A 25,850-nucleotide genomic window follows, 5' to 3' on the forward strand; every position below is an offset into this window, starting at 1 on the left:
TTCTGAAGTCGACTGTTATAGACAGGATGAATGCAGAAGTCAACCGTTATACACAGAAAGCCTTCTGAAGTCGATAGTTATATAGAGAAAGACTTCGGAAGTCGACTGTTGTGGACGAAAAGACTTCTGAAGTCGACTGTTATAGACAGGATGAATTCTGAAGTCAACCGTTATAGACAGGGAGCCTTCTGAAGTCGATAGTTATAGAGAGGAAGACTTCTGAAGCCGGCTGTTATAGACAGGAAGACTTCTGAAGTCGACTGTTATAAACAGGAAGACTTCTGAAGTCGACTGTTATAGGCAGGATGAATGCAGAAGTCAACCGTTATACACAGGAAGCCTTCTGAAGTCGATATTTATAGACAGGAAAAATTATGAAGTCGACTGTTATAGAGAGGAAGACTTCTGAAGTCGACTGTTAAAGACAGGAAGACTCTTGAAGTCGACTGTTATTGACATGAAGACTTCTGAAGTCGACTGTTAGAGACAGGAAGACTTCTGAAGTCGACAGTTATAGACAGGAAAAATTCTGAAGTCGACTGTTATAGACAGGAAGACTTCTGAAGTCGACTGTTAAAGACAGGAAGACTCCTGAAGTCGACTGTTATTGACATGAAGACTTCTGAAGTCGACTGTTAGAGACAGGAAGACTTCTGAAGTCGACTGTTATAGACAGGAAGACTTCTGAAGTCGACTGTTATAGACAGGAAGACTTCTGAAGTCGACTCTTATAGACAGGAAAAATTCTGAAGTCGACTGTTATAGACAGGAAGACTTCTGAAGTCGACTGTTAAAGACAGGAAGACTCCTGAAGTCGACTGTTATTGACATGAAGACTTCTGAAGTCGACTGTTAGAGACAGGAAGACTTCTGAAGTCGACTGTTATAGACAGGAAGACTTCTGAAGTCGACTGTTATAGACAGGAAGACTTCTGAAGTCGACTCTTATAGACAGGAAGACTTCTGAAGTCGACTCTTATAGACAGGAAGTCGACTGTTATAGACAGGAAGACTTCTGAAGTCAACTGTTATATACAGGAAGTCTTCTGAAGTCGACTGTTATAAACAGGAAGATTTCTGAAGTCGACTGTTATAGACAGGACCACTTCTGAAGTCGACTCTTATAGACAGGAAGACTTCTGAAGTCGGATGTTATAAACAGGAACAATTCTGAGGTCTACTGCTATAGACACGAAGACTTCTGAGGTCGACTGTTATAGATAGGAAGACTTCTGAAGTCGACTGTTATAAACAGGAAGACTTCTGAAGTCGACTGTTATAGACAGGAAGACTTCTGAAGTCGACTGTTATAGACAGGATGAATGCAGAAGTCAACCGTTATACACAGAAAGCCTTCTGAAGTCGATAGTTATATAGAGAAAGACTTCGGAAGTCGACTGTTGTGGACGAAAAGACTTCTGAAGTCGACTGTTATAGACAGGATGAATTCTGAAGTCAACCGTTATAGACAGGGAGCCTTCTGAAGTCGATAGTTATAGAGAGGAAGACTTCTGAAGCCGGCTGTTATAGACAGGAAGACTTCTGAAGTCGACTGTTATAGACAGGAAGACTTCTGGAGTCGACTGTTATAGACAGGAAGACTTCTGAAGTCGACTGTAATAGACAGGAAGACTTCTGAAGTCGACTGTTATAGTCAGGAAGTCTTCTGAAGTCGACTTTTATAGACAGGAAGACTTCTGAAGTCGACTGTTATAGACAGGAAGACTTCTGAAGTCGGATGTTATAAACAGGAAGACTTCTGAAGTCGACTGCTATAGACAGGAAAACTTCTGAAGTCGACTGTTATAGACAGGATGAATTCTGAAGTCAACCGTTACAGGTAGAAAGCCTTCTGAAGTCGGCAGTTGTATACAGGAAGACTTCTGAAGTCGACTGTTATAGGCAGGAAGACTTCTGAAGTCGACTGTTATGGACACGAAGACTTCTAAAGCCGACTGTTATAGACAGGAAGACTTCTGAAGCCGACTGTTATAGGACAGGAAGACTTCTGAAGTCGACTGTTATAGACAGGAAGACTTCTGAAGTCGACTGTTATAGACAGGAAGACTTCTGAAGTCGACTGTTATAGACAGGAAGACTTCTGAAGTCGACTGTTATAGGAAGGAAGACTTCTAAAGCCGACTGTTATAGACAGGAAGACTTCTGAAGTCGACTGTTATAGACAGGAAGACTTCTGAAGCCGACTGTTATAGACAGGAAGACTTCTAAAGCCGACTGTTATAGACACGAAGATTTCTGAAGCCGACTGTTATAGACACGAAGACTTCTGAAGTCGACTGTTATATACAGGAAGATTTCTGAAGTCGGCTGTTATAGACAGGGAGACTTCTGAAGTCGACTGTTATAGACAAAAACGCCTCTGATGTCGACTGTTAGGAACAGAAAGACCACTGAAGTCGTATTTTACAGACAGAAAGACTTCTGAAGAATTCTGCAGAGGTGTTTCTGTTATTAACAGTCGACTGCTTGTCTATAGTAGTGGATTTAAGGGGTCTTTCTCTCGACTTCGACTCAAAGTGTACTTTTCTCACTCTCTCGTTCTTCCTCTCTTTGTGGAAAATTTAACATTAAAAATTTCAAACATTTGACATTGCATTCATTACCAACCTTGTTTGTTTATCTTCCCATCTACCATACATATCCTTTATTCCACACCACATGGTGTCCGAGCGTATACTTCCAAATTCCTCTCAAGTCCTTACAACAATTCTGGCTGTAATTTTAAATATTTCTTCGGCTTATTGAGTTTTGTAAACTCCAAATGTTGGCAGAGTAAATATAATTTCAGAATTTGCAACGTCATCGGTTGGTTGCTTCTCATAAGCATTTATGATGCAGTTCTGGCCAGGTCTGTTGTCCTGCAAGACAATTATTTGCACACAAACGAAACTTAAATTGCTAGGACAGCACAGTGGAAGTTGAAGAAGTGTTCAGGTGTAACTGAACATTTCATTAGGCAACATATTTGAATGCAGAATGAGGATGGCCGACTTGTGATTGCATGTTGGCTCATAAATGGAAATTTCATAACGAAATTGGAACGAACGTTAAGTTAGTTGTTGTTATTGTCATTTAAAAACTGTTTCGGGGTGGAATTTTCTTGGTAGTTCCCGTAGTTAATGAAATTGGTCATTATGTGGTTCGTTAGCAATATTGTTTTCTATTTATAGAAGCAATTTTAGGAGAACTCGCACATGAAGTTATTTTTTCCAAACCTTTTTCATTGAATGACTTGACTGCATTCTGCTTATATGAAGCGAATCCCTTTACATTGTGTATAGAGACTCCCCTCAGCTCACCCATAGGAATTTTTATTTTGCTAGGCTCCCATCTGCTCGCCTAAGCAATGGGCCGCGTCAGCTAATCAGTAATGGGTCACGTTTGCGTTGGAATATTTAAAACCACGCATCATTAACAGAAGCCCCCACCATTATCAGAATATTTCAAATATTCACCACAACTGAAGCGTTAAATGAAAACTCATCATCTTCATGATTGAGTTTCGTGATGAAACTGTTCAATTATTTCAATTTCAAAGATAAAAGAAAAATATTTCAGAATATTAATCGCAATTTGTAATCCATAACAAAACCAATTACAGTTCGACCAACAAATTGTTTAAATTTTCAATTAACTCACTTCACAAATCCATGACAATGGAGCCTTTCCCACACCCTCTCCCTATTCATTCGTAGTCCGTTTCACTAGTCAATAATTTGTTATTCAAATTCCAAACAAACTCCTGTCGACATTTCATTTGTTAATTCAATTTTCAAAATCCGCCAATTTATTGTTTTCAATTTATTTTGATTTATTCATTGAAATGCTGTGAAAATATCCTCCTCTTGCGACTTACAAATAGGCGTTGACAATTTTCCGCTAGTTTAACACCAAAAAAAAGCGACGTGATTTTAGTTACATGCATTCCTGTCATGGCAGCGATAGAGTGGTGAAAGTGTAGGGAAAAAGGGGGTGGGGGCAAAATATTTTGTGCCAACTGGCCATTTGAGAAATGTACAACACAACAACAATACGCCCAGATTTTCATTGAAACAGCAACGACAATAACAGAATATTTCATGCCATTAGTTTGAGAGCTCTGAGCCAGGTGTCCATCGCCCTAAGGGCAAATCATGAACAAATCTATGGCAAGTGAGATAATAAATGGAAAACCAGATTTGAATGCAAATCAACAACATATAAAGCTACATACAAATATACCATACACAGAGACACAATAAAAGTTACAGCTATAGGATCCGCGCCAATAGGGAATCTTTAAAGGGAGTTCTAACAGCCTTTATAGATGAATTAAGCAACTGTTTATGGGGGAGTCTTTGCTGGTGAGCCGAAAGCAGTCTATATAGATGAGTTAGGAAGACTTTATAGACGAGCTGAAGGAAGCGATTACATATGGACGGCTTCCCTTTATAGAAGAGATACTGATAGTCTTTTTATACATGAACGTAGGCCACTATTTATAGACGAGCAGGAGCGGAAGAATTCCTAACTATAACATTCATATTCAGACGCTTTCCTCCCTATAGCAGAGAACTCAGAAGCCTTCGGAACTAACACAGTCAATTTAAGAAATCTTCCAGTCAATAACATTTCACATTAGAAGTCGTCCTGCCTATATGAATCGTCTTCCAAAGCCTGTTATTCTAAAATTGTCAACATCAGAAGTTTTCCTGCCTATAGCACTCGACTATTGAGGTCTTTCGGCCTAAAAGAATCTAATTTAAAAGTCTTCCAGCCAACAACTGTTGACTTCAGGAGCCTTTTGGTCTATTAAATTCGACTTTAGAAGCCTTTCGGCTTATAACAGCCGACTTCAAAAGTTTTCCGGACTAAAACAGTAGTCTTCAGAATTCCTACGACCAATAACTATCGACCTCAAAAGTCTTTCGGTCTAAAACTCGATTTTAGAAGTCTTCGGACGTAAAATCGACTTCAGAAGTGTTTATTCCTATATCATTCTACTTTAGAATTCTTCCGCATATAACTTGGGACTTCAGAAATCCTCTGGGGTAATACAGTCGTCTTCAGAAGTCTTCAGGCAAAGAACAGTGGACTTCAGAACTCTTTCGACCTATAACAGTCGTCTTCAGAAGTATTTCGTCCTATTAAGTCGACTTCAGAAGTCTTCAGGCCTAAAAGAGTGAACTTCATACGTCTTTCAGCCTGTACCAGCCTAGCTTAAAGCTCTTCCAATCTAAGAGTTTTACTTCAGAAGTGCTTCGGCCTAATGCTGTCAAGTTTAGAAAATTGTCGGCTTATAAAAATCGACTTCAGAAGTTTTCCTGTCTATTACAGTCGACCTCAGAAGTATTTCTGCCTATAACAGCCGACTTCAAAAGTCTCTTTGTCTATAACAGTCGACTTCAGAGGTTACTTCAGAAGTCTTCCTGTCTATAGTAGTCAACTTCAGAAGTCTTCTTGACCCATAACAGTCGACTTCAGAAGTCTTTCTGTCTATAAAAGTCGAGGTCAGAAGTCTTCTTGTCTATAACTGTCGACTTCAGAAGTCTTTCGACCTATAACAACCGTCTTCAGAAGTCTTCCTGTCTATAACAGTCGACTTCAGAAGTCTTTCTGCCTATAACAGTCGACTTCAGAGGTAACTTCAGAAGTCTTCCTGTCTATAGTAGTCAACTTCAGAAGTCTTCCTGACCGATAACAGTCGACATCAGAAGTCTTTTTGTTTATAAAAGTCGATGTCAGTAGTCTTCTTGCCTATAACAGTCGACTTCAGAAGTCTTCCTGTCTATAACAGTCCACTTCAGAGGTGTTCCTGTCCATAACAATCGACTTCACAAGACTTTATGTCTATAACAGTCGACTTCAGAAGTCGTCCTGTCTATAACAGTCGACTTCAGAAGTCGTCCTACCTATAACAGTCGACTTCAGAAGGAAGACTTCTTCTTGTCTATAACAGCCGACTTCAGAAGACTTCCTGTCTATAACAGCCGACTTCAGAAGACTTCCTGTCTATGCAGTCGACTTCAGAAGTCTTCCTGTCTTTAGCAGCCGACTTCAGAAGTCTTCCTGTCTATAACAGTCGATTTCAAAAGTCTTCCTGTCTACAACAGTCGACTTCAGAAGTCTTCCTGTCTACAACAGTCGCCTTCAGAAGTCTTCCTGTCTATAACAGTCGACTTCATAAGTTTTCCTGTCTATAACAGTCGACTTCAGAAGTCTTCCGTCTATAACAGTCGACTTCAGAAGTCTTCCTGTCTATAAGAGTCGACTTCAGTAGTCTTATATAACAGTCGACTTCAGAAGTCCTCCTGTCTATAGCAGTCGACTTCAGAAGTCTTCCTGTCTATAGCAGTCGACTTCAGAAGTCTTCCTGTCTATAACCGTCGACTTCAGAAGTCTTCTTGTCTATAACAGTCGACTTCAGAAGTCTTCCTGTCTATAACAGTCGACTTCAGAAGTCTTCCTGTCTATAAAAGTCGACTTCAGAAGTCTTCCTGTCTATAGCAGTCGACTTCAGAAGTCTTCCTGTCTATAGCAGTCGACTTCAGAAGTCTTCCTGTCTATAACCGTCGACTTCAGAAGTCTTCCTGTCTATAACAGTCGACTTCAGAAGTCTTCCTGTCTATAACAGTCGACTTCAGAAGTCTTCCTGTCTATAACAGTCGACTTCAGAAGTTTTCCTGTCTATAACAGTCGACTTCAGAAGTCTTCCTGTCATTAACAGTCGACTTCAGAAGTCTTCCTGTCTATAACAGTCGACTTCGGAAGTCTTCTTGTCTATAACAGTCGATTTCAGAAGTCTTCCTGTCTATAACAGTGGACTTCAGAAGCCTTCCTGTCTATAACAGTCGACTTCAGAAGTCTTCTTGTCTATAACAGTCGACTTCAGAAGTCTTCCTGCCTATAACAGTCGCCTTCAGAAGTCTTCCTGCCTATAACAGTCGCCTTCAAAAGTCTTCCTGTCTATAACAGTCGACTTCAGAAGTCTTCCTGTCTATAACAGTCGACTTCAGAAGTCTTCCTGTCTATAACAGTCGACTTCAGAAGTCTTCCTGTCTATAACAGTCGACTTCAGATGTCTTCCTGTCTATAACAGTCGACTTCAGAAGTTTTCCTGTCTATAACAGTCGACTTCAGAAGTCTTCCTGTCATTAACAGTCGACTTCGGAAGTCTTCTTGTCTGTAACAGTCGACTTCGGAAGTCTTCTTGTCTATAACAGTCGATTTCAGAAGTCTTCCTGTCTATAACAGTGGACTTCAGAAGTCTTCCTGTCTATAACAGTCGACTTCAGAAGTCTTCTTGTCTATAACAGTCGACTTCAGAAGTCTTCCTGCCTATAACAGTCGCCTTCAGAAGTCTTCCTGCCTATAACCGTCGCCTTCAGAAGTCTTCCTGTCTATAACAGTCGACTTCAGAAGTCTTCCTGTCTATAACAGTCGACTTCAGAAGTCTTCCTGTCTATAACAGTCAACTTCAGAAGTCTTCCTGTCTATAACAGTCGACTTCAGAAGTCTTCCTGTGTATAACGGTCGACTTCAGAAGTCTTCCTGTCTATAACAGCCGACTTAAGAAGTCTTCCTGTCTATAACAGCCGACTTAAGAAGTCTTCCTGTCTATAGTTGTCGACTTCAGAAGTCTTCCTGCCTATAACAGTCGACTTCAGAAGTTTTCCTCTCTATAATAGTCGACTTCAGAAGTCTTCCTGTCTATACTAGTCTACTTCAGAAGTCTTCCTGTCTATAACAGTCGACTTCAGAAGTCTTCCCGTCTATAACAGTCGACTTCTGAAATCTTCCTGTCTATAACAGTCGACTTCAGAAGTCTTCCTGTCTATAACAGTCGACTTCAGAGGTCTTCCTGTCTATAACAGTCGACTTCAGAAGTCTTCCTCTCTATAACAGTCCACTTCAGAAGTGTTCCTGTCTATAACAGTCCACTTCAGAAGTCTTCCTGTCTATAACAGTCGACTTCAGAAGTCTTCCTGTCTATAACAGTCGTCTTCAGAAGTCTTCCTGCTTATAACAGCCGACCTCAGAAGACTTCCTGTCCATAACAGTCGACTTCAGAGGTCTTCCTGTCTATAACAACCGACTTCAGAAGTCTTTCTGCCTATAACAGCCGACTTAAGAAGTCTTTTTGTCTATAACAGTCGACCTCAGAAGTCTTTCTGTCTATAACAGTCGACTTCAGAAGTCTTCCTGCCTATAACAATCGACTTCAGAAATCTTCCTGCCTATAACAGTCAACTTCAGAAGTCCTCCTGTCTATAACAGTCGGCTTCAGGAGTCCTCCTGTCTATAACAGTCGACTTTAGAAGTCTTCTCTCTATAACAGTCGATTTCAGAAGTCTTCCTGTCTAACAGTCGACTTCAGAAGTTTTCCTGCATATTTCCTGCATATTCCTACAGTACTCCTGTTTACAGTAGTCGCCTTCCGAAGTCTTCCTGTCTATAGTAGTCGACTTCAGAAGTTTTCCCGCTTATAACAGTCGAAGTTTTCCTGTTTATAATAGTCGACTTCAGAAGTCTTTTTGTCTATAAAAGTCGACTTCAGAAGTCTTCCTGTCGACAACAGTCGACTTCAGAAGTCTTCCTGTCTAAAGCAGGCGACTCCAGAAGTCTTCCTGTCTGTAATAGTCGACTTCAGACGTCTTCCTGTCTATAACATTCGACTTCAGAAATCTTCCTGTCTATAACAGTCGACTTCAGAAGTCTTCCTGTCTATAACAGTCGACTTCAGAAGTCTTCCTGTTTATTACAGTCGACTTCAGAAGTCTTCCTGCCTATAACAGTCGACTTCAGAAGTTTTTCTGTCTAAAACAGTCGACTTTAGAAGTCTTCCTGTCTACAACAGTCGACTTCAGAAGTCTTTCTGTGTATAACAGTCGACATCAGAAGTATTCCACTGAAGAAGTCTTTCTCTCTACAGTAGTCGGCTTCCGAAGTCTTCCTGTCTATAACAATCAACGTCAGAAGTTTTCTTGTATATAGTACTCCACTTCAGAAGTCTTCCTGCCTATAGTAGTCTACTTCCGAAGTCTTCCAGTCTATAGTAGTCGACATCAGAAGTCTTCCTGTCTATAACAGTCGACTTCAGAAGTCTTCCTGTCTATAACAGTCGACATCAAAAGTCTTCCTGTCTATAATAGACTTCAGAAGTCTTCTTTTCTACAGAAACTAACTTCCCGTATGTAGTAGACGACTTCAGAAGTCTTCGTGTCTATAGTAGTGGACTTCAGAAGTATTCTTGTTTATAGCAGTTGACTTCAGAAGTCTTCCTGTCTATAGTAGTCGACATTACAACAGTCGACTTCAGAAGTCTTCCTGTCTGTAACAGTCGACTTCAGAGATGTTCCTGTCTATAACCGTCGATATCAGAGATCTTCCTGTCTATAACAGTCGACTTCAGAAGTCTTCCTGTCTATAACAGTCGACTTCAGAAGTCTTCCTGTCTATAACAGTTGACTTCAGAAGTCTTCCTGTCTATAACAGTTGACTTCAGAAGTCTTCCTGTCTATAACAGCCGACTTTAGAAGTCTTCCTGTCAGTAACACTCGACTTCAGAAGTCTTCCTGTCTATAACAGTCGCTTCAGAAGTCTCCCTGTCTATAGTTGTCGACTTCAGAAGTCTTCCTGTCTATAACAGTCGACTTCAGAAGTCTTCGTGTCTATAACAGTCGACTTCAGGAGTCTTCCTGTCTATAACAGTCGACTTCAGAAGTCTTCCTGTCTATAACAGTCGACTTCCGAAGTCTTCCTGTCTATAACAGTCGACTTCAGAAGTCTTCCTGTCCATAACAGTCGATTTCAGAAGACTTCCTGTCCATAACAGTCGATTTCAGAAGACTTCCTGTCTATAGCAGGCTACTTCAGAAGTCTTCCTGTCTATAACAGCCGACTTAAGAAGTCTTTCTGTCTATAGCAGTCGACTTCAGAAGTCTTCCTGTCTATAGTTGCCGGCTTCAGAAGTCTTCGTGTCTATAACAGCCGACTTTAGAAGTCTTCCTGTCATTAACACTCGACTTCAGAAGTCTTCCTGTCTATAACAGTCGCTTCAGAAGTCTCCCTGTCTATAACAGTCGACTTCAGAAGTGTATCTGTCTATAACAGTCGATTTCAGAAGTCTTCCTGTCTATAACAGATGATTTCATAAGTATTTCTTTCTACAATAGTCGACTTCAGAAGTCTTCCTGTCTATAACAGGTGATTTCATAAGTATTTCTTTCTACAACAGTCGACTTCGGAAGTCGTCCTGTCTATAACAGGTGATTTCATAAGTATTTCTGTCTACAACAAGTCCTCCTGTTTATAACAGTCGACTTCAGAAGTCTTCCTGTCAGTAACAGTCGACTTCAGAAGTCTTCCTGTCTATAACAGTCGACTTCAGAAGTCTTCCTGTCTATAACAGTCCACTTCAGAGATCTTCCTGTCTATAACAGTCGAGTTCAGAAGTCTTCCTGTCTATAACAGTCGACTTCATAAGTCTTCCTGTCTACAACAGTCGACTTCAGAAGTCTTCCTGCCTACAACAGTCGACTTCAGAAGTCTTCCTGTCTAGAAAAGTCCACTTCTGATGTATTCCCAAAATTGTTTTAAGTTGTTGTTGACAAAATGTTCTTTCAACTTTTCCCTCATTTCCTAAACAAACCTCGTTCTTTTCATCCTTTGCCAATTCAAATTCAAACTAAACACAAGAAATACCAGCAACAACAACAATAACATTACATTTGTACATAAATATTTATGACACGAAACTAATGCCAATTTAATCAAACTGGAGCAAAAGTGTTTGCAATAATTTCTATTTTTATCGTACAACAGCGGAAGCCAATAGATAGGATAGGCATACTGAAAGGAAAAACGGAAAGACAAGACAAATTTGCATTTATCAGTAATGCCTGTCCTCCTCTCGTTCTTCTGCTGCACCTTTCAAGCAACAACTGCAACTAATGACCAAACATTTGTAAATTTATTTTCTTCTCTGCTTCTTCTTTTCCCTCTCGTTACAGGTCAGCCTATGTGCCATGCGAAGCCCAGGGCTTGGATGCTGTCCAATTGGCATTGGAACAAATCGACATAATCAGGCGCCTAACAGACATGTATCATCAGGACACAGTATTGGTGCAGTCATCAAAAGACATTCAAATGGCCCAGAGGCAAGGACTAATCTCATCACTGATTGGTATTGAGGGTGGCCATGCAATTGGCTCATCGCTGGGGGTGTTGAGATCCTTCTATTCGTTGGGTGCCCGTTACTTAAGTTTAACCCATAAATGTGATGTCTCGTGGGCTGGGTCAAGCTCAACGGCCATTGATGCTGGGTTGTCGCAATTTGGCAAGGCGATAATAAGGGAGATGAATCGACTGGGAATGATGATTGACTTGTCCTACAGTTCGGATAACACCGCCAGGGATGTGCTGTCGGCAACAAGGGCTCCTGTGATTTTCTCCCATTCAGGAGCGCGGCAGTTGTGTAACTCTACACGCAATGTGCCAGATGACATCTTACGCTTGGTGGCTGAAAATGGTGGGCTAATTATGATAAGCTTTGATTCGGAAGATGTGGCCTGTGGTAGGCAGTCTCGGCTCAAGGATGTGGTGGATCACATTAAATACATACGCTCAATTGCTGGTATACAACACATTGGTTTGGGGGCTGGTTATGATAGCATTGAGTTACCTCCCATTGGACTGGAAGATGTTTCCAAATATCCCGATCTGCTGGCAACCCTACTGGAAGATCCCAACTGGAGTGAAGAGGACATTGCCATGTTGGCTGGTAAGAATTTCTTGCGTATCATGGAAACAGTGGAAAATGTTCGAGACTATTGGAAACGGGCTGCCATACAGCCAATTGAACAGACGGTAGCCCAGCCAAAGAGTCAATGTGCCTACATGGCATCGTGACCACAGGCCCAAGCGGTGGTACGTAAAACACGTTATGCCAATTTTTGGCATCATGAAGAGGAGCAGGATAAACACAATGAGACCCATGCCCAGGGAACGAATCAAAATCCCCCAGAAGAATCACATGACCCCCACACAGTTGGCCATTCTCTCAATGCCCCACCCTCATGGATGGCCACTAGAGGAGAGTCCTCACTAGAAACTGGAACGAATAATCAAACAAAGAAATCAGAAATCCTGACTCAAGGTGAAGTCGGTCAACAATTAGAGATATTGAAATTTAATTTCTAGATAGAAAACAAGTTAAAGGCGAGGTATTTGTAATGAGGTAACTGGTAATCACTCGCACATATTTGATTACCCAGCGCTATATATATGAAAATGCATTACATGGTAATGCATGAAATAATGGTTAGAGTTAAGTCTTTGATATGCAACAGAACACTGAAAACACTGATTATAGAAATTCATATAAGAATTGAAGATGAGAGATGACGATGAGAGAAAGAGAGAGATAGAGCATAATGTAATTGTCTCTACTAGTGAAATATGATAAGAGTTATTGAAAAAAAGTATTGAAATATAAAAGAAAACTTTTTATTTAAAACAAAACAAAAAAAAATCATTCGAAATCTGTGATTTTCAAAATTATATAAAATTAAATTAATACTTAAAACACATTTGAAATATTGTATTGAGAATTTGTATTATTACTTTCAAGTCATAATTTTATTATAGATGGAGGGGAGGAAATTTCGGAAATAATTTAAGGAATTTTTTCCTAAATTTTTGCTTTAGCTAGCACGAAGGAATGTAAAAACAAAACTGAAGCTAACAGTAAAATGTCTCGACGAACAACTTCTGCATTTGAATGTTACTGTTATGGACAGGAAGACTTCTGAGGTCGACTGTTATAGACAGGAAGTCTTCTGAAGTCGACTGTTATAGACATTAAGACTTCTGAAGTCGACTGTTATGGACAGGAAGATTTCCGAAGTCGACTGTTATAGACAGAGTGACTTCTGAAGTCGACTGTTATAAACAGGAAGACTTCTGAAGTCGTCTGTTATAGGCAGGAAGTCTGCTGAAATCGACTGTTATAGACAGGAAGACTTCTGAAGTCGACTGTTATAGACAGGAAGACTTCTGAAGTCGACTGTTATAGACAGGAAGACTTCTGAAGTCGTCTGTTATAGGCAGGAAGTCTGCTGAAATCGACTGTAATTGACAGGAAGACTTCTGAAGTCGACTGTTATAGACAGGAAGACTTCTGAAGTCGACTGTTATAGACAGAAAGACTTCTGAAGTCGACTGTTAATGACAGGAAGACTTCTGAAGTCGACTGTTATAGACAGGAAGACTTCTGAAGTCGTCTGTTATAGGCAGGAAGTCTGCTGAAATCGACTGTTATAGACAGGAAGACTTCTGAAGTCGACTGTTATAGACAGGAAGACTTCTGAAGTCGACTGTTATAGACAGGAAGACTTCTGAAGTCGTCTGTTATAGGCAGGAAGTCTGCTGAAATCGACTGTAATTGACAGGAAGACTTCTGAAGTCGACTGTTATAGACAGGAAGACTTCTGAAGTCGACTGTTATAGACAGGAAGACTTCTGAAGTCGTCTGTTATAGGCAGGAAGTCTGCTGAAATCGACTGTAATTGACAGGAAGACTTCTGAAGTCGACTGTTATAGACAGGAAGACTTCTGAAGTCGACTGTTATAGACAGGAAGACTTCTGAAGTCGTCTGTTATAGGCAGGAAGTCTGCTGAAATCGACTGTAATTGACAGGAAGACTTCTGAAGTCGACTGTTATAGACAGGAAGACTTCTGAAGTCGACTGTTATAGACAGAAAGACTTCTGAAGTCGACTGTTAATGACAGGCAGACTTCTGAAGTCGACTGTTATAGACAAGAAGACTTCTGCAATAGACTGTTATAGACAGGAAGACTTCTGAAGTCGACTACTATAGACAGGGAGTCTTCTGAGGTCGACAGTTATAGACAAGAAGACTTCTGAAGTCGACTGTTATAGACTGGAAGACTTCTGAAGCCGACTGTTATAGACAGAAAGACTTCTGAAGTCGACTGTTATAGACAGGCAGACTTCTGAAGTCGACTGTTATAGACAAGAAGACTTCTGCAATAGACTTTTATAGACAGGAAGACTTCTGAAGTCGACTACTATAGACAGGGAGTCTTCTGAGGTCGACAGTTATAGACAAGAAGACTTCTGAAGTCGACTGTTATAGACTGGAAGACTTCTGAAGCCGACTGTTACAGACAGGAAGACTTCTGAAGTCGACTGTTATAGACAGAAAGACTTCTGAAGTCGACTGTTAATGACAGGCAGACTTCTGAAGTCGACTGTTATAGACAAGAAGACTTCTGCAGTAGACTGTTATAGACAGGAAGACTTCTGAAGTCGACTACTATAGACAGGGAGTCTTCTGAGGTCGACAGTTATAGACAGGAAGACTTCTGAAGTCGTCTGTTATAGGCAGGAAGTCTGCTGAAATCGACTGTAATTGACAGGAAGACTTCTGAAGTCGACTGTTATAGACAGGAAGACTTCTGAAGTCGACTGTTATAGACAGAAAGACTTCTGAAGTCGACTGTTAATGACAGGCAGACTTCTGAAGTCGACAGTTATAGACAAGAAGACTTCTGAAGTCGACTGTTATAGACTGGAAGACTTCTGAAGCCGACTGTTACAGACAGGAAGACTTCTGAAATCGATTGTTATAGACAAGAAGACTTTTGAAGTCAACCGTTATTGACAGGAAGACTTCTGCAGTCGACTGTTATAGACAGGAAGACTTCAGAGGTCGACTGTTATAGACAGGAAGACTTCTGAAGTCGACTGTTATAGACAGGAAGACTTCTGAAGTCGACTGTTATAGACAGGAAGACTTCTGAAGTCGACTGTTACGTACAGGAAGACTTCTGAAGTCGATTGGTGTAGACAGGAAAACTTCTGAAGTCGATTGTTATAGACAGGAAGACTTCTGAAATCGACTGTTATTGAGAGGAAGATTTCTGAAGTTGAATGTTATAGGCAGGAATACTCCTAAAATCGATTGTTATAGACAGAAATAGATCTGAAGTCGACTGTTATAGACAGAAGGACTTCTTAAGTCGACAGCTATAGACAGGAAGACTTCTGAGGTCTACCGCTATATGCAGGAGGATTCCCGAAGTTCACTGTTATCCAAAAGAAAGACTTCAGAATTCGACTGTTATTGACAGGAAGAGTTCAGAAGTTGACTGTTATAGACAGGAGGACTTCTGAAGTCGACTGTTTCTGAAATTGACCTTTTTAGACAGGAAGACTTCTGACGTCGACTGTTATAGACAGGAAGACTTCTGAAGGCGACTGTTATAGACAGGAAGACTTCTGAAGTCGAATGTTATGGACAGGAAGATTTCTGAAATCGACTGTTATAGACAGGAAGGCTTCTGAAGGCGACTGTTATAGACAGGAAGACTTCTGCAATCGACTGTTATAGACAGGAAGACTTCTGAAGTCGACTGTTGCAGTCACTAAGACCTCTGAAGTCGACTTTTATTGAAAGGAAAACTTCTAAAGGTGTCTGTTATGGACCGGAAAATTTGTGGAGGCGACTGTTATTAACAAGAAGTTTTCTTAAGTCGACTGTTATAGACAGAAAGACTTCTGAAGTTCACTGTTATGGACAGGAAGGCTTCTGAAGTCGACTGTTATAGACAGGAAGGCTTCTGAAGACGAGTGTTGTATACAGGAAGGCTTCTGAAGTCGACTGTTATAGACAGGAAGACTTCAGAAGTCGGCTGTTACAAACAGCAAGACTTCCGAATGCGACTATTATTAACAGGAGGACTCCTAAAGTCAAGATTTCTGAATCCACTGTGATCGACAGGAAAGCTTTGAAGTCAACTGTTATAGACAGAAAGACTTCTGAAGTCAACCGTTATTGACGGGAAGACTTCTATAGTCGAATGTTATTGACAGAACAACGTCGAAAGTTGACTGCTATTAAAGACAAGACTTCGGAATTTTACTGTTATAGGCAGTAAGATTTCTTAAAGGGTTATGGACATTTATTGAGCACCAAAAAAACCGTTTTTCATGATTTTTTTACAAGAAAACTTCCAAATTTTGTAGATTTTTTTTATCTTGAGTTACTTTTAGAAGTTTTTGTTCTTCGAAAATATTGCACAGTGTTTTGACACTGTTTTTACTAAAATAATTTAAATGAATATTTATTGTTAAAACAAAAGTAAGGAGTGAAAGTTCTGATGAGACTGACAAAAATATTTTAAAAAACTAAAAATGTGTATACAATTTTCAGAAAACTTAAAACCAAAAATTCATTGGTTGCTTCGCCACAGGGTCGTAGAGAATTTAATAATCTTGCCCTTAAGCGGAAGGAAAATAAAAAATAGCCATTTGTCAAAATCAACCTTTCGACTTTAACTAAAAAATTTAGGTTTTTTAAATATGTGTATAATAATGCCACAAAAACATATAAAGATCGGATCATTCGTTTCCGAACTCCTGTGGGCACCGCTTTCAAAAATGGCATTTCGAGAAAAACGCACATAAAACGTCAATGTTACATACAAATCAGAATCATATTTTTCGTTTCTAACGTCATATTTCATCCGAATTTTTCGTTTAGGACATATTCTATTCTACCTGTACTTTAAAATTAGTCAATAAAAAATTTTTCGGTTTTGTAAAATTTGCAAGAGGCCATAATCCCTTAAGACGTTATTGAACGGAAAGTCTTTTATAGTCGACTGTTATTGACAGAATTCCTCCGGAAGAAGTCTCTGTTTCTGAATTCAGCAATGGATGAAGAAATTTCAGAAGTTCCTGTTCCCAATGGCTTATAAAGCCGGCTTTTGGCAATAAGACTGCCAAAATTAAACTGGTAGCCAGGAAGATTTATCATTATCATTGTAAATTTGGACTTACATAACGGACCGAGTCAATTTAACCGGTAAGTGACGCTTTGGTTGTTTTATTTGTTGGCACCGACCCTCCCACTAAAAGGGCGTACGAATAACGACTACAATGGCAAGACTTCAATAGAATGAGCAAGTGGCCAACGGTATTCAATATTTTGAAGATAAAACAAGAAATTGAAATCTACTCTTAATGAGTCTTAGCATCCTTCATGCTTAAAACCATGGAACGTATAGTCGACACCATGATAGATTCCAAACGACATGCTTAAATACAAACAACATGCATACGTTAAAGGTAGATCAGTGGAAACCGCTCTACATGAGGTTGTACACCACATCGAGGGCACCTTCGACAGGAATATATATACACTAGCGGTATGCATTGACATCGAGTGTGCTTTCAATAACGTCAGCACCGAACACCTTATCCAATCCTTAGATAAACTTCAGTTGAACCGGGCCTTTAGGGACTGAATAAGCCACATGCTAAGGAATAGGTGGATAAGCTGCGGGCTGCATGATGTAACAATACGGGACAAAGTTGGTCAGGGAACGACACAGGGGGGATCTTATCCCCACTCCTATGGGTCACTACCATAAATAGCTTATTAAGGACTTTAACCGATGAGGGATGCTATGCAGACGACGATATAATACTTCTGAGGGGTAAGAATCCAAATTTGCTATGCAGATGAGCTGAATCAGCCCTAAAACTCGCGTACAACTGGGCTAGACCAAGAGGTCTTAACGTAAACCAGGAAAAAACGAAAATATGTCTTTTCACTAGGAAAAGAAAACTGGGACACTTTGAAGAACCAGTTGTCCGAAACAAGACAATCATTATTTCCTATAAAGTCAAATGTCTGGCAGTAATCCTGGATAGGAAACTTATATACAAAAGCTTTGTTAGACCTATTCTAACATACGCTTCAGTAGTCTGGTGGACAGCTACGGATAAAAAGTGTAATAATATTAAAATACTACAGAAAGTCCAACGAATGTGCTGCTTAAGTGTAAGCGGCACAATGAGGACAACACCAACGACGGCAATACAAACTATTCTATATATCAACCAATAGAAATCCAGATAAGGTATGAAGCGGCCGTCTCAGCTATACGACTCAAAGTGATGTCCATCACGACGACGTAGCATACCATCAAAACATTTTACGGGTAACGTCGGGAGAGGCAATGGACAGCATTGCATCGGACCGTATACCTGAAACAATTGTAGCTGCTTCATGCGAAGCATTAATTCCAGACAGAGACTCGTGGATCGACGGAACTCTAGCACAAATGCCGACTTAAAACTGTAGTTAAACAGACGGCTCCAGGCTAGGTCGGAGAACGGGACGGAGTCTTCGTTCGCCGGATCACAATACGGTCCATTAAGCGGAGATCCGAGCAATTACAGAGTGTTTGAACTTGCTTAATACTAACACGAGACCAACTACTGTTAACGTCCTTACGGACAATAAAACTGCAATCAAAGCAATAACATCCAAGACAGTAAAATCAGAAACAGTCTTGGATTGTATAAATTCGATCAACAACTATTCTCAACATGGCTCGGTGCCTATAATATGGGTACCGGGACATGCGGGGAATAGAGGTAATGTGATAACAAATTCTCTGGCAAAAAACGGAAGGGAATTAGCAACAGTAAACTTAGAGAATGCATAGCCACTAAATGCGTCTCGTCTAGAGTGTAAAACTTGAGCCAAAAATTCACACTTATCGCTATGGAATAGAGAGGAAATAGGGAAAGTCACAAAAATCTTATAGGGAGACCCAAATAAGGAAGAAACTAAAAACCTACTACTGCTAGGTAAGGCAGAGTTGAGTAGGCTTACAGGTGTCCTTACAGGCAACCTGGTTTACAAGCTCATCTACACAAAATTAATTGTGCAGATAACAGCATATGCAGGGCATGCGGAGAATATGATGAAACACTGGACCATTTTCTCTGCCAATGCTCCGCTTTCGCAAACATCAGATCCCAGTTTTTACGCACAACAGGCCTACTTCTGGGTTAAGTGTATGTCCACCAGGGTATGTGGCGATTACTAGCCCCTCTTTTCAACCTAACCTAATGAGTCTTATGGGACAAATGTTCTGTTTCGGGCCACCAGAGTAAACAAATGTGATTATTTCGATGTTGCTATAATCGGAGTATTAGAGACTTCTAGATGAAAGCTAAGCTGAGGAGAAAATTAAAAGAAAAAAAAAAAAAACGATTTGATACAATTTTATACGAATGCATAACACATTGTCAGTTATGAATGACAGCTTTGTTGTTGCTTGCTAGTGTGGCCGCTAATTTTTGTCATTCATCATGCAACCGCAAAATGTTTTGTGGTTGCTGGACGGTTTGACAGTTATCGATAATTGCGAAATATCGACATTCAGAACTGACAATGTGTACCCAGCTTTATGGACAATTCAGTATTAATGGTACACTAATAACTGTTCATATAACCTATACAAATTGAACTATTCTCGTCACCAGCTCTCTTTGGTTACCAGTTCGGCCAACAATGCAAACGTATTACAATGCAAATGTTTGTGCTATGTTTATTGTCATCCATTTGTTGATAGTTAATGTTTAACGATCACCTGTGAAACTAATGGCATTCCTTTGAGGTAGTTGATGTTGAGTTAATGAATATTCAATCCATTAGGTTCGTTCCATATACTATATACCCTTATAACGAGTTATTATAAACTAATTATTCTCATTTTAAATTTATACAAATTTAATGAAAAACAAATTGCCAGGATTTATGGTTGAAAATTATACTGCAACAATATCAAAACTTTAGCATAACTAAACGAAACAAGTTTTAGCCGCAAATATGTATTAGGCCTCACTCAAATACATACATATAAATATGTATGAAATTTATACATAATTTTCAGGTATATAAAAGTTTGAAAATTCCTTCCCTCCCCTCAACATAAGGCCCTTTTTCACCCACAACACATTCATATTCACATTATTGTTATTGTGTTGAGTTTTTTTGTTGTGGTCCATATGAAAGAAAACGAAATTGTTTTAATTTCTATTTTAATATTAAAAATACAAATATTTACCAATGCAAATATGTTTATGTTTTTGTATGTACTATATAAACGAACACAAATACACACATAAACACAACTTATATATTTATTGTATGTATGGCATTTTTAATAGTTATAAAACAATAAGTAAACTACAAAAAAAAAAAAAAAAAAAAACTAAAACATATTTATGTATTCATATAACGCAAAAAAAAAGAACAAAAAGATAACAATAGAAAACATATAAATCCCCTGATACACACACACGTAATTTACCATAAACCATTACCATGAAGATAAGGAAGAAAAAAAAAGAAAACACACACATTGACAAAACAAAATAAGTTGCGATACATTTAAATGTGAATTAAAACTTAATAAATTATCAGTTAAAAACTTCCATTAACCCCCCCACACAACAGCTAAAACAGACAGAAAAAACTCTTATTATAATTCAAGGGAATAAAAACTATAAAAACTGAATAAAAAACTGAATGAAAAAAACTTATTATAAATAAAAAAGTGTGTGACAATTTTTAATGAAAACATATTTCTGATCTTTGTTGTTTTATTTTTGAGGAGCAAGGGTACTGCACTTGGGGGTTGTTAAAAACGTATGAATGATTTTGTTGTTTTCTTTTGGAAAGTTCCATTGCAGTTATTTCATTTTAATTGGCAACATTTCACTGTGCACAGTGGTAAAAAAAAACAAAAAATAATAATTAACAGTATGTGAAATTGCCACAATAGGAAAAAACGAAAGTACAACAACAGTTCATTTACTCAAAGAGTGACCTAAATATGTTCAAAGTTATGGTCTACAAAGGTAAGGTATCGATCATTATCTATGTTAGTATTATAGCTCAGATATTACAATGCAATTACATTTGTAAACACTTATGTCAAAATTGAGAAATAATCTACATTGTTTTCGACCCAATGTATTTCACCTTTTTTCATATTATATTGAGGGTAAGTATCACTAGAAACTGTCATTTGACAGCTAAATTTACAAAAAAAAAAAACTATTTATTCAGAAGTGATTATTGCTGTGATTTATATTTAGTTTATTTTTGTTTATGCCAGTACTTGTTATTAACTAAATAAAATATGTAAATTCATATGTCATGGTCCCAATGGCAATACGACGGGTCTGCATTGTGTTATTGACATTATTAGAATTTTATTTCACAAGAAAGGTTAATGTAGTCAGAAAGACTTCCATAGTCGACTATTGTAAAGAGGAAGTCTTATAAAATTGACTGTCAATAACAGAATGACGTCTGCAGTCGACTTCAGAAGTCTTCCTGTCTATAACAGTCGACTTCAGAATACTTGCCGTCTATAACAATCGACTTCAATTTAGAAGTCCTCCTGTCTATAACAGTTGGCATCAGAAGTCTTCCTGTCTATAACAGTCGGCTTCAAAAGTCTCCTGTCTATAACAGTCGACTTCAGAAGTCTTCCTTTCTATAACAGTCGACTTCAGAAGTCTTCCTTTCTATAACAGTCGACTTCAGAAATCTTCCTGTCTATAAAAGTCGACTTCAGAAGTCTTCCTGTCTATAAAAGTCGACTTCAGAAGTCTTCCTGTAGGCTTCAGAACTCTCCTGTCTATAACAGTCTGCTTCAGAAGTCTCCTGTCTATAACAGTCGACTTCAGATATCTTCCTGTCTATAACAGTCGATTTTAGAAGTCTTCCTGTCTATATCAGTCGACTTCAGAAGTCTTCCTGACTATAACAGTCGACTTCAGAAATCTACCTTTCTATAACAGTCGACTTCAGAAGTCTTCCTGTCTATAAGAGTCTACTGCAGAAGTCTTCCTGTCTATAACAGTCAACTTCAGAAGTCTTCCTGTCTATAACAGTCGACTTCAGAAGTCTTCCTGCCTATAACAGTCGACTTCAGAAGTCTTTCTGCCTACAACAGTCGACTTCAAAAGTCTTCCTGTCTATATCAGTCGACTTTAGAAGTCTTCCTGTCTATAGCAGTCGACTTCAGAAGTCTTCCTGTCTATAGCAGTCGACTTCAGAAGTCTTCCTGTCTATAACAGTCGACTTCAGAAGTCTTCCTGTCTATAACAGTCGACTTCAGAAGTCTTCCTGTCTATAACAGTCGACTTCAGAAGTCTTCCTGTCTATAACAGTCGACTTCAGAAGTCTTCCTGTCTATAACAGTCGACTTCAGAAGTCTTCCTGTCTATAACAGTCGACTTCAGAAGTCTTCCTGTCTATAACAGTCGACTTCAGAAGTCTTCCTGTCTATAACAGTCGACTTCAGAAGTCTTCCTGTCTATAACAGTCGACTTCAGAAGTCTTCCTGTCTATAACAGTCGACTTCAGAAGTCTTCCTGTCTATAACAGTCGACTTCAGAAGTCTTCCCACAATATAACAGTCGACTTCAGAAGTCTTCCTGTCTATAACAGTCGACTTCAGAAGTCTTCCTGTCTATAACAGTCGACTTCAGAAGTCTTGTTGTCTATAACAGTCGACTTCAGAAGTCTTCCTGTCTCTAACAGTCGACTTCAGAAGCCTTCCTGTCTATAACAGTCGACTTCAGAAGTCTTCCTGTCTATAACAGTCGACTTCAGAAGTCTTCCTGTCTATAACAGTCGACTTCAGAAGTCTTCTTGTCTATAGCAGTATACTTTAGAAGTCTTCCTGTCTATAACGTCGACTTTAGAAGTGTTCCTGTCTATAACAGTCGACTTCAGAAGACTTCTTGTCTGTAACAGTCGACTTCAGAAGTCTTCCTGTCTATAACAGTCGACTTCAGAAGTCTTCTTGTCTGTAACAGTCGACTTCAGAAGTCTTCCTGTCTATAACAGCCGCCTTCAAAAGTCTTCCTGTCTATAACAGCCGACTTCAGAAGTTTTCCTGTCTATAACAGTCGACTTCAGAAGTCTTCCTGTCTATAACAGTCGACTTCACAAGATTTCCTGCCTATAACAGTCGACTTCAGAAGTCTTCCTGTCTATAACAGTCGACTTCAGAAGTCTTCCTGTCTATAACAGTCGACTTCAGAAGTCTTCTTGTCTGTAACAGTCGACTTCAGAAGTCTTCCTGTCTATAACAGTCGACTTCAGAAGTCTTCCTGTCTATAACAGTCGACTTCAGAAGTTTTCCTGTCTATAACAGTCGACTTCAGAAGTCTTCCTGTCTATAACAGTCGACTTCAGAAGTCTTCCTGTCTATAACAGTCGACTTCAGAAGTCTTCCTGTCTGAAGTCAACTGTTATAGACAGGAAGACTTCTGAAGTATACCGTTATAGATAGGAAGACGTTTGAATTCGAGCGACTTCTGAAGGCGACTGTTATAGACCGGAAGACTTTTGAAGTCGACTGTTATAGACAGGAAGACTTCTGAAGTATACCGTTATAGATAGGAAGACGTTTGAATTCGAACGACTTCTGAAGTCGACTGTTATAGACAGGAAGTATTCTGAAGTCGACTGTTATAGACAGGAAGACTTCTGAAGTCGACTGTTATAGACAGGAAGACTTCTGAAGTCGACTGTTATAGACAGGAAGACTTCTGAATTCGACTGTTATAGACAGGAAGACTTCTGAAGTCGACCGTAATATATAGGAACACTTCTGAAACCGACTGGAAGACTTCTGAAGCCAACTGTTATAGACAGGAAGACTTATGAAGTCGACTGTTATAGACAGGAAGACTACTGATGTCGACTGTTATAGACAGGAAGACTTCTGAAGTCGACTGTTAAAGACAGGAAGACTTCTGAAGTCGACTGTTATAGACAGGTAGACTTCTGAAGTCGACTGTTAAAGACAGGAAGACTTCTTAAGTCGACTGTTATAGACAGGTAGACTTCTGAAGTCGACTGTTATAGACAGGAAGAATTCTGAAGTCGACTGTTATAGACAGGAAGACTTCTGAAGTCGACTGTTATAGACAGGAAAACTTCTGAAGTCGACTGTTGTAGACAGGAAGACTTCTGAAGTCGACTGTTGTAGACAGGAAGACTTCTGAAGTCGACTGTTATAGACAGGAAGACTTCTGAAGTCGACTGTTATAGACATGAAGACTTTTGAAGTCGACTATTGTAGACAGGAAGACTTCTGAAGTCGACTGTTATAGACAGGAAGACTTCTGAAGTCGACTGCTATAGACAGGAAGACTTCTGAAGTCGACTGTTATAGACAGGAAGACTTCTGAATTCGACTGTTATAGACAGGAAGACTTCTGAAGTCGACCGTAATATATAGGAACACTTCTGAAGCCGACTGGAAGACTTCTGAAGCCAACTGTTATAGACAGGAAGACTTATGAAGTCGACTGTTATAGACAGGAAGACTACTGATGTCGACTGTTATAGACAGGAAGACTTCTGAAGTCGACTGTTAAAGACAGGAAGACTTCTGAAGTCGACTGTTATAGACAGGTAGACTTCTGAAGTCGACTGTTAAAGACAGGAAGACTTCTTAAGTCGACTGTTATAGACAGGTAGACTTCTGAAGTCGACTGTTGTAGACAGGAAGACTTCTGAAGTCGACTGTTATAGACAGGAAGACTTCTGAAGTCGACTGTTATAGACAGGAAGACTTCTGAAGTCGACTGTTATAGACAGGATGACTTCTGAAGTCGACTGTTATAGACAGGAAGACTTCTGAAGTCGACTGTTATAGACAGGATGACTTCTGAAGTCGACTGTTGTAGACAGGAAGACTTCTGAAGTCGACTGTTATAGACAGGAAGACTTCTGAAGTCGACTGTTATAGACATGAAGACTTTTGAAGTCGACTGTTATAGACAGGAAGACTTCTGAAGTATACCGTTATAGATAGGAAGACGTTTGAATTCGAACAACTTCTGAAGTCGACTGTTATAGACAGGAAGAATTCTGAAGTCGACTATTATAGACAGGAAGACTTCTGAAGTCGACTGTTATAGACAGGAAGACTTCTGAAGTCGACTGTTATAGACAGGAAGACGTCTGAAGTCGACTGTTATAGACAGGAAGACTTCTGTAGTTGACTGTTATAAATAGGAAGACTTCTGAAGTCGACCGTAATATATAGGAACACTTCTGAAGCCGACTGGAAGACTTCTAAAGCCAACTGTTATAGACAGGAAGACTACTGATGTCGACTGTTATAGACAGGAAGACTTCTGAAGTCGACTGTTAAAGACAGGAAGACTTCTGAAGTCGACTGTTATAGACATGTAGACTTCTGAAGTCGACTGTTAAAGACAGGAAGACTTCTTAAGTCGACTGTTATAGACAGGTAGACTTCTGAAGTCGACTGTTATAGACAGGAAGACTTCTGAAGTCGACTGTTATAGACAGGAAGACTTCTGAAGTCGACTGTTATAGACAGGAAGACTTCTGAAGTCGACTGTTATAGACAGGAAGAATTCTGAAGTCGACTGTTATAGACAGGAAGACTTCTGAAGTCGACTGTTGTAGACAGGAAGACTTCAGAAGTCGACTGTTATAGACAGGAAGACTTCTGAAGTCGACTGTTATAGACATGAAGACTTTTAAAGTCGACTGTTATAGACAGGAAGACTTCTGAAGTATACCGTTATAGATAGGAAGACGTTTGAATTCGAACGACTTCTGAAGTCGACTGTTATAGACAGGAAGACTCCTGATGTCGGCTGTTATAGACATGAAGACTGAAGTCGGCTGTTATAGACAGGAAGACTTCTGAAGACGTCTGTTATAGACAGGAAGACTTCTGAAGTCGAATGTTATAAACATGAAAACGTCTGAAATCGACTGTTATAGACAGGCAGACATCTGAAGTCGACTGTTATAGACAGGACGACTTCTGAAGTCGACTGTTTAGACAGGCAGACTTCTGAAGTCGACTGTTATAGACAAGGAGACTTCTGATGTCGACTGTTATAGACATGAAGTCTTCTGAAGTCGACTGTTATTGACAGGAAGACTTC

General features: G+C 39.5%; 1 protein-coding gene across 1 annotated transcript in view; it reads left to right on the forward strand.

Annotated features, from left to right (window-relative positions):
- The window catches only part of LOC141403255 (dipeptidase 1-like), a 69,432-nt gene extending 57,245 nt beyond the window's left edge, over positions 1-12,187 (forward strand). Inside the window, exon 3 of the mRNA XM_073985440.1 lies at positions 11,013-12,187. Coding sequence (XP_073841541.1) covers positions 11,013-11,910 — 898 coding nt within the window. The 3' untranslated portion in view covers positions 11,911-12,187. The remainder of the gene's footprint in view (positions 1-11,012) is intronic.
- The last annotated feature ends 13,663 nt before the right edge of the window (positions 12,188-25,850 follow it).

Source organism: Musca autumnalis, unplaced genomic scaffold (genome assembly GCF_047663935.1).
Source record: "Musca autumnalis isolate F117 unplaced genomic scaffold, ASM4766393v1 scaffold_4, whole genome shotgun sequence".
Lineage (NCBI taxonomy): Eukaryota > Metazoa > Arthropoda > Insecta > Diptera > Muscidae > Musca > Musca autumnalis.